We start from the raw sequence: 9,134 nt of genomic DNA on the forward strand, positions 1-9,134 counted from the left end.
AAACTCACAGATCCTGGGTTATGTTTGCAAGATTGGCGGTTTGAAAATTGAGCATGAAACTCCACAATCCCATTTTTAGTCACTTTTCAGATGGAATCACATTTTAAAGGCTTTAAACTTGCCAAGTAATTTAGTCGTCAATGAGGACAAGGGCCTTTAATCATTAGGGGTCAAACTCTGGCTTCTTGCCTCAGCCTCCCATATGAAGCTGTCAGCCACGTAGAGAAATATGCTAAAGAAAAATCTACCTCCAGGACAACCTGGGAAGTGATCACCCTTCCCTACAATCCCAATTCCTCTATATCTACAGTATAAAACAAAACCCCCACATCAGTCAGTATGTTCTCCTTACTCTAAGGCTGCAGTGACTCTAGCACTTGGGAGAGGGGTAGGTAGCATTCCTGTACCCTACTCAAAGGTGTTATACTAAGGTAGCAGCTACACTAGTAATTTAACCCTTTCCTAGCAGAATTGCAGGGCCATAAGTTTAACCAGAAACCATTCACTGCCTTCACATTAGCCATACTGAACCACTGCAGTTTTGCCCCACATACACATTCGTGCTTCCCTGAACTGCTTCAGCTGATGCCTTCTGAGTGGGTAGCTATCCAACAGGTCTCAACACTATGGATTCTGGGAGATGAGAATCCACCTTGGGACAGTAGCAGAAACTTAAAATGTTTCAGTACTGTTCACACTAGCCCTAAAATGATACAGACTGACCCAGTATTTAGCCTTGCTGAAAGCAAATCTACTCTCAACAATATTTGTTAGGCATTGTAAACCATCTGGATCACTTATGTATGGACACACAAATATTATACAAGTATGCTAGGAAGGACTAAGCAGCTCTTCACAGAGTTCCTCTAATGTATACAAAGCCTAAGTGAGCTCCCTGAGCCTCTCTACTTCTGGTATACACCAGGACCAATCATTGAGGAACCAGTGCCCCAGAGAGGTGACACCCCCAATCCCAATTGCCAAAAACCTATTGACCAACCATCTAGAGCGGAGTGTCCCCACATTTGCAAGGGAATTGCATGCACTTTTATGCCAGGACTGCATGTGGCCCTTTTTAAATGTACTTAGTAACACGATTCCCCTAACAGAAAGAGGTAATACTTCTCTAGTGTTGTTGCTAAGGTCATCTCATTACCCTGCTTCTGATCCACACTCCTTCGGACTTGCCTGGCAACAGAATGAGAGGTGCATTACCAAACTCTCTCTCTCTCATCCCTACAAGCTTCTAATTAAAACTTACAATCATAGGCAGGTCACTTAAATATTATTTTGTGTGGGGAAGAGCAGCAGAGTAGGAAAAAAGAGCAGAAAAATGTATACAAAGATTAAGGAAACCTAGGACCATAATACCCTCCAGAAATTCTCTTGGTGATGCAGTTTAAACCAGAAGAAACTAGGAGGCATTGATAAACACATACTTGTGTTTATCAAAGATAACAGGGATGCATGGGGGGAGATGGGCAAATGCACGAACAAGAAAACATACCAAAAAGCAAGGCTTGAAAACACATTATGTAACACCTACTAGCCCAAGAATAAAAGTTCATTAGTTAGGATTCCTCTACCACATCACCTCTTTAAAGCCACACCCTCCAGAAACCTCACCCCTGTAATTTAAAGGAATCAAATAGTTGAGTATAAATTTACTGTGTGCTATACTTAACTCTTACACATAGTCAATCAACCTCAATTTTTTTTGTAATGTAACTTGCTCTCAAGGCTGTGGAAAAGCAGGAAAAAAACAAACAAACTGTTGAATAAGCTTGAAAACTTTCACATTTATTGGTCCAATAATATATCTACCAAATAATATCTGATGAGCTACAGAGGAAAGTGTTGTTTTTTTTTCCCCCAAATCCTTCAACTAATTTCACTGAATAGTATTCAGCCACCCTTACTTACCTCTCTTCCTTATTTGTGAGGCCTTTCCCTTCCTAGTGTCATTCTATTTTTCATTGTCTTTCCTACTGTAAATCATGATGCATCTTGTTGCAAGGGCTTGCCTATATGGCCTCACAGTTCGAGCTACAGTATGCTTGCATGCTGTGCTGTAACTCCCCTATGTGTTACGCTGCAGGCACAAATTAAAAGGTACTTAGTTAGCATTAATTTAATCCATATGCGCTGCAATTCATTCCCTCCAAACTGCAGGGCCACATGGACATAGACTAAGGGGTGGTCTTCAGGGTTTGTCTCCTCCTTTCCTTTCCTCTATCCCCCACTTACATCTCTCGCTCTCTCCTTATACATTGTATTTTCTACTTCCTCCCTTCCAGTCTCCTTTCTTCTCCTACTTCTGCCCCCTAAACGTCAGTGTCTCTCTCTGAAGTGCCAGTATCAATTTTACAATTAAGGAATCCACAACAGAAAGAGTAAGACCCTCAAGACTGATGGGTTAGGCTTAGAGCCTCGCTAGAAATTTTCTATCACATTTGAAGTGAATTAGACAAGGAGCTCCCAAATGTAGACACCCTAAAAAAAAGCGGGGGGGGGGGGATTCCTCACCAAGGTTCAAGAAACTCAATTTCTTTTGACACTTTGTAGCACCAATAAAAATATTAAAATGAGAGAACTTACTTTACTGGATTTATCCACGCGAGATCTGATACACAGGACCAACGTTGATCAAATTTTTAATTAAGATGTAAAATATCAACATTAGGATGGTACAGTGAAATCCTATTTTAAAATTTATTGGTGACAAAGGCCTGTCCACACTGGGGAAATTCTTCCCAAAAATTTTAACTGGAAAACCAGTTGGAGCTATAATGTAAACCAGATTTAGGCAATCAGAAATGCATTTACTGAACCAGTAAGTAGCCTTGCAAATTCCCTTAGGACCCACTGCTTCTGACAACAGTGTCAGGAAGAGTTGGATATGTACCCAGAGGACATTCCAAATAATACAGTGAAGAACTGTGCTAACTGAATCAGTATGTCTAGAGTGAATGCACTATTCCACTTGTGCTTAAATTGGCACCATTGAAGGCTAAGTTACAAACAATTCAATTGTCAAATCGAGACACAGACTATAATGACCGGAGCACTAGAATAATTATATCAAGACAGTTAAATTGTGCAACTGGGAAACTGTTTGTATTCCTCTGCTCACATTCCCAGGCTACTATGGGCTTAGTAAGCATCTCCCCTACTTCATCCCTGCCTCAGCATCCCGACTGTTTTGACAGAGCAGTGTCCCAGCTAGCCTAACCTTCCCTTAGCTTTCATTGGAGTCCTTCTCCCCAATGAATGTCATTGCCTGCCTCTTCTGCTGTTCATAGTTTAAACATTAAAAATGCCTTTAAAAATAATCAGGCTCTTTTTGGTTTAGCTTTAATAAAGTCTGTACTTTTTAAGGGTATTGAATTTAATGGGGAATCCATAATGCTTCTGCCTTTTAAACACCTAATTCTTAAATGAGCAACTAAGCACCTGTCTGCCATTACCCTATAATGCAAAACACTCTCGATTTTCAGATTTCAGTGATAGCCGTGTTAGTCTGTATCAGCAAAAAAAAAAAAAAACCCACATGAGGAGTCCTTGTGGCACCTTACAGACTAACAAATTGATTTGGGCAGAAGCTTTCATGGGCTAGAACCCACTTCATCAGATGTATGAAGTAAAAGATACAGGAGCAGACCTGCACATCTACCAATGTGATATATGCCATCATGTGCCAGCAATGCCCCTCTGCCATGTACATTGGCCAAACCAGACAGTCTCTACACAAAAGAATAAATGGACACAAATCTGGCATAAAAAATCATAACATTCAAAAATAAGTAGAACACTTCAATCTCTCTGGTCACTCAATAACAGACCTCGAAGTGGCAATTCTTCAACACAAAAACTTCAAAAACAGACTCCAACGTGAAGCTGCAGAACTGAAATTAATTTGCAAACTAGATACCATCAGTTTAGGACTGAATAAAGACTGGGAGTGGTTGGGTCATTACAAAACCTAAACTTAATTTCCCCAATACTAATTTCGCCCTACTGTTACTTACACCTTCTTGTCAACGGTCTGTAATGGGCACTCTCTTACCACTTCAAAAGTTATTTCTCCTCCCTTGGTATCCTGCTGTTAATTGATTTATCTCATTAGACTGACCTAACACTTGGTAAAGCAACCCACATCCTTTCATGTATTTATACCTGCTCCTATATCTTTTACTTCATACATCTGATGAAGTGGGTTCTAGCCCATGAAAGCTTATGCCCAAATAAATTAATTAGTCTCTAAGGTGCCACAAGGACTCCTCGTTTTTGTTTTTTTTACTCTCGATTTTGTGGTCACTTATAAGGGGAAACAGTTTGCAACAAATGGCTATGATACCCAGAGAAAATGAGAAATTCAGACTATCGATACAAAGCCAAAGTTAAGGTAGTTAAGTACACAGTGTAAATTCTCCTAATTCCTAATATCTGAGTTTCTAGTAAGAAACCTCAACCATTAGAGGTCACAAAATTCAGTTATGATTTTGTTTTTTTAAATGTATTACAATGTTAGTATTTTTTTCCTCGTGATTTCCTGAGATCTGAAAGAATACAGCTCCATTGATATATACCTCCTAAACTCTATAGAAGGGAAGTGCATCTCCTGTAGACCACAGATGTGCAAGAGAGGATATTCCTTCCTGTGAATTTTATTAACACTGTAGATGGGGAATTCCTCTCCTTTCCTATGAATCTGCAGATATTCATTAGAGAGAAGCCCTATCTAGGAAGTGGATACACACTGAGGTAACTGCATCAATTCCATCACAAGACTGAAGGGGCTCCTAAGGCAATGTTTCCCAAACGGTGGGTCCCGACAGACCACTGGGTCACAGAGAGGTTCCAGAAGGGTTGTCACATCCAGGGATGGCTTAACCATTCACTAGGCCCTGCCTGAGGCAAACATACACTTTCCCTGGCCCAGTGTGGAAGGGAGGTGCGTTGGAGAGTTAGCCTGCCTTGCATTCACCCCACAGCAGTGGTTCCTGTCCCGCAGTGCTGGGTCCAGCTCCCGGCATTGCAACACCACTCACTCAAATTTGGCCCAGGTACCCCATGGCAGAGGGGCAGATGGCCAAATCTAAGGCTATGTCTACACTATGGACCTTACAGCTGCACCTCTGCAAGGTCTCTTGTGTAGCCGCTCTATGCCAGTTGGAGAGAGCTCTCCCCCTGGCATAATTAAACCAATGAGTGGCAGTAGCTATGGCAGCAGGAAACACTCTCCTGCCAACGTAGCGGCAGCACTTTTGTCAATGAAACTTATGTCGGTCAAGGGGGGTGTTTTCTTCATACCCCTGACCAACAAAAGTGCTAGTGTAGACAAAGCCTGGATTAGTGTTGAAAGTCCATGCGCCAGATCACAATAACTACAGTGGGGAGCCAGGCCCAGCCCCGCAGGGCAGGAGCCACTGCTTTGGCGTGAATGCGGGGTGGGCTCACCCTCCAATGCACCCCATCCCTTTGGGTTCCTCCTCACCAGGCCATGATTAGGATTATGATGCCAGGGTGAAGGGTGCATATATGTAATGGTGAGTAGTAAAAAAAAAAAAAAAAAAAGACAAAATGCAGTTAGTGGGTCACCTTAGTAAAAAGTGTGGGAATCAATGTCCAAAGGCTTTTCCAAGCAGCAGCAGCAATGTGAAACTAACACGATTCATGCCAGTTTCTCTTGCTGTCTACATGCTTCTTAATAGCAGCAAAACACACTGGTCATTTGTGTGTCTGTCACAGATTAGGAAAGCTAAGAGCAGCAGCAAAGGCACTTGAGCTGTCGGTGGATTTAGGGCTTGTCTACACAGAGACATTTACAAGCATAACTATATTGCTATAACTGGCCACATGGACACTCTTACTCCAGGATAAATGTCCACATGGGGTGTTACCATGGTATTATAGCGGTATAATTATGCTCCTAAATTTCCTTGTGTAGACAAGCTCTAGGGAAATGTAGGTTTTCTTTTCTAACCATTATGACTAGAATTTTTCTTTAATTAGTTTCTGCAGCAGTTGTTGGCATTTGCCTGGAAAAGATTCTTACTCAGCCCTGTCAAATTGGGTTTTGCAAGCACAAGTGTTGCTACAATACACTATGGTGAGGCAAAAAGCACCCATTATGCCCCCTTCCCCCCCCCCCCAGTGTCTCCAATTACTGTTCACAGCATATCAGATAGCCCCCAGGCAAAATCCTGAACATTTCTCCTGTTTGGTTTGCATCAAGTATGTTAGGACTCTTACAAATGAGAATCCATTTTTAAAGCTAAGGCGGCAAGAGACATAAATCCCCATGATGTGCCATTAGTACATGTGATTATTGCTAGCAGAAGGCCAGAGAAGCAGGAAAAGTCAATTTCTCTCTTTACCCCATTTTGGAGGAGGGCAGACCTTTATTTTGGAGGAAAGGTATAATCCCCTTTTCCAACCCTATGGGGTGGAGGACCTTTTGCAATACACACGCGCACAGTTTGGAAGACCATGACTGTCAGTAAGGGGAAGTGACACTCCTCTCCTGTCTCTCATGTCCCCATTTTGGGAAGCTTGGCTGTCTGGAGTGGGAGGGAAGCTGGTATCCCCCTCCCACACACAGGGAGAAAGGCCTTGGTGGGGGGCTGTGATACACTCCAGTCTGGAGGGTCTTGGCTCTCAGTGGAGGGTCATGATCCCTTCCCATCCACCCCGCAGTCGGGGGCCCCTGGCTCGGGGAGGGGAGCTGCAGGCAGCCCTTTCCTTACATCGGACGGGCGCTGGATCCCCTCCCCAGGCGGTGCTGTGACCCTCCCCCGGGTTGGGAGTCTCGGGCTAGGTACGGAGAACTGCAACCTCGAGCCCCAGCAGAGACAATCTGGACGCTGGGCGAGCCTGGTCCGGCCTCCCCTCCCCTGGGCGGAATAGGCCATCGATTCCCCGGCCTGTCGCTAAGAGGAGCCCAGGAGAGCGAGGCCTGCAGCTCCCAGCAAAGCCCCGGCCTGGAGTTTGCTCCCTGCCCCTCCGCGCGGAAGGGGAGCGAGGCGTGAAGCACCGCAGGGGAGAAGGCACCTGCGGCAGCCCCGGGGGGACCCGGGCACGGCGCCCCGAGGCCGCTCTCCCTCCCGCCCCCAGGTAGCGGTTGACCTCAAGCCGGGCCCCCCTGCTACCTGACAGCGCCCGCACCCCAGCCCCGTGCGCCGGCCACCCCGCAGCCAGGAACGGGCACCGCCACCCGCCGGCGGGGAGATCCACCCCGCGGCCCCATCCCCCTCAACGGCGGCCCAGGAGCGACCCGAGCCTCCCAAATCCACGCAGGGCAGGGCTGCCCCCCGGAACCCCCCCCCAGCGCGTACATGCCCCCCAGCAGCCCCCCGCCCTCCCCAGTCAGTGACCCGCCCCACTGCACCTCCCGACTCGCCCCAGCCCCGGCTGGTCGCTGGGACATGTCACCGGGCTCTGACAATTTCAGCCCAGCTGGCGCCGCGCAGTAAAGCGCATGAAACCCCCTGTACCGCCCCCCCGGTGCCAAACACTTTCCTGCAAACTTTGTTGGGGATTCACGCCCCACCCCCCAATAAAATAATACAAAAATGGGATGCGAACCTGTCAACCATTTTAGATCCCTCCTTGGGGAACACTCGCCCCTTGCGGGGGTGGGGGGGGGGACTGGAAACGCCACCACAATCCCCCCCTTTCCTCGGGTGAGCTGGGGTGGGGAGGGAGGCGAGATAGCCGCGGGGGGGCTGGCAAGGACTGGGGCGGGGGGGGGGAGGATGTTTGCTTTACCTGAGACTAGCCACTGGCCTCCATTGTTGGAGAATTCAATGGCATTGACACAGCCGAAGTGGCCCAGTAGGTCCTTCTTGTAGAGGTTTCTGCAGCCCCGCAGGCGTCTCCTCTGAAAGTCCTGGGTGAGCAGCGGGTCTCCCTGCAAGCCCCGCTGGGACAAGAAGCCCACCACCGACCTCATGCTGCCCCCCGGCCCAGATCTCCTCTTCATGCTGCTGCCTCTGCTGCTGCTCCCCACCGCCCCCCCGCCTTTTCCCCTCCCCCCCTTGTTATGGTTATGATGATTTTTCTTTAGCCAGCCATAGCAGAGAGAGGTGTTAGACACTCCGTTGCTTCCTGATCCCCCTTAAACTCCTCCCCCGCCTCCCCCCAGCAGCTGATCCACAGCTGCAGCCTTTTCCTTAATGCAATTCTTCTGCTGCCTGGGTTTGTTTGAATGTTGCTGGTGGTGGCAACGCATTTGGGTGTTCAATGGCTAACGCTGGCGTATAATAACTCGCAGACTTGCTTATGAGGGCATCCTGTTTTTGCTCTTCAACTTATTTCAAACACCCCTTCCCCCCGCCCTCCAGAAAATCGCTGCGGAAGTACTTTCTTTCTGCCCCTACGGTCGGATCAAGGTGTCGTATCGTTTCCCATTTGGAGGGTTACCGTCTGAAGGCACTACTCTTTTGGATGGGGGCAGGAGTTCGTGCGAAGGGTGTAAAAGGGGGCAGCAGCAGCACTATGCCTGACGTTAGTATCTGTTGCCTCTCAAATGCAGCGTGGCCGCTGATCCTCAGAAAACTCTACATTTCCTGGAGTTCAGCGTATGTAATAAAACCAGTAGGTTTCAGGGTCCCTGGAATTCGTTCCCCTTTGCACTGACTAGTAGGGGCTTTCTTCTCCATGCAGTTCCTAGTAGTGGGAAATTGCTGAAATGCAGCTAATTTTTGGGATGGTGAAGGATAAATCTATATTAACACCATGTCAATTTCCTGGGTGTCAGCTTCTTCAGGGCAAGGATAGCCCTAAAAAAACCCAGTTGGGGTTACCCCAAAATGAGCCTGGAGGGAAAAGACTGTTTCTCCAGCAAAGCTGCAAAATAACGCCTTGAGACAGACATTACCATTAATGGGGATGCTTTCATAGAAGTTCACCTTGAAGAAAAGGGGGAGGGAAAGTGACCTTTCTTTTAAATCTCAAAAAATCTTGAAACTGTGGGAGTATAAGGAATAAGGACTAAGGAAGGCTTTTCTAAAGTGGGTTCCAGCCTATTCTGATACTTGCTAAGAGCTCTTTGAGACACAAATGCTGGGACATGTAACCCAGTAACTGGGAAGAAAAAGAGTTTGGGGGGGGGGGTGGAATTGGCAGAACCT

At 46.7% G+C, this 9,134-nt stretch overlaps 1 protein-coding gene across 1 annotated transcript in view; it reads right to left on the reverse strand.

Moving 5' to 3' along the window:
• DCAF5 (DDB1 and CUL4 associated factor 5) overlaps positions 1–7,989 on the reverse strand; it is a 109,535-nt gene extending 101,546 nt beyond the window's left edge. Inside the window, exon 1 of the mRNA XM_084630267.1 lies at positions 7,771–7,989. Coding sequence (XP_084486393.1) covers positions 7,771–7,984 — 214 coding nt within the window. The 5' untranslated portion in view covers positions 7,985–7,989. The remainder of the gene's footprint in view (positions 1–7,770) is intronic.
• Positions 7,990–9,134: the final 1,145 nt, after the last annotated feature.

The sequence above is a fragment of the Lepidochelys olivacea genome (genome assembly GCF_965140295.1).
Source record: "Lepidochelys olivacea isolate rLepOli2 genome assembly, chromosome: 6".
Classification (NCBI taxonomy): domain Eukaryota; kingdom Metazoa; phylum Chordata; order Testudines; family Cheloniidae; genus Lepidochelys; species Lepidochelys olivacea.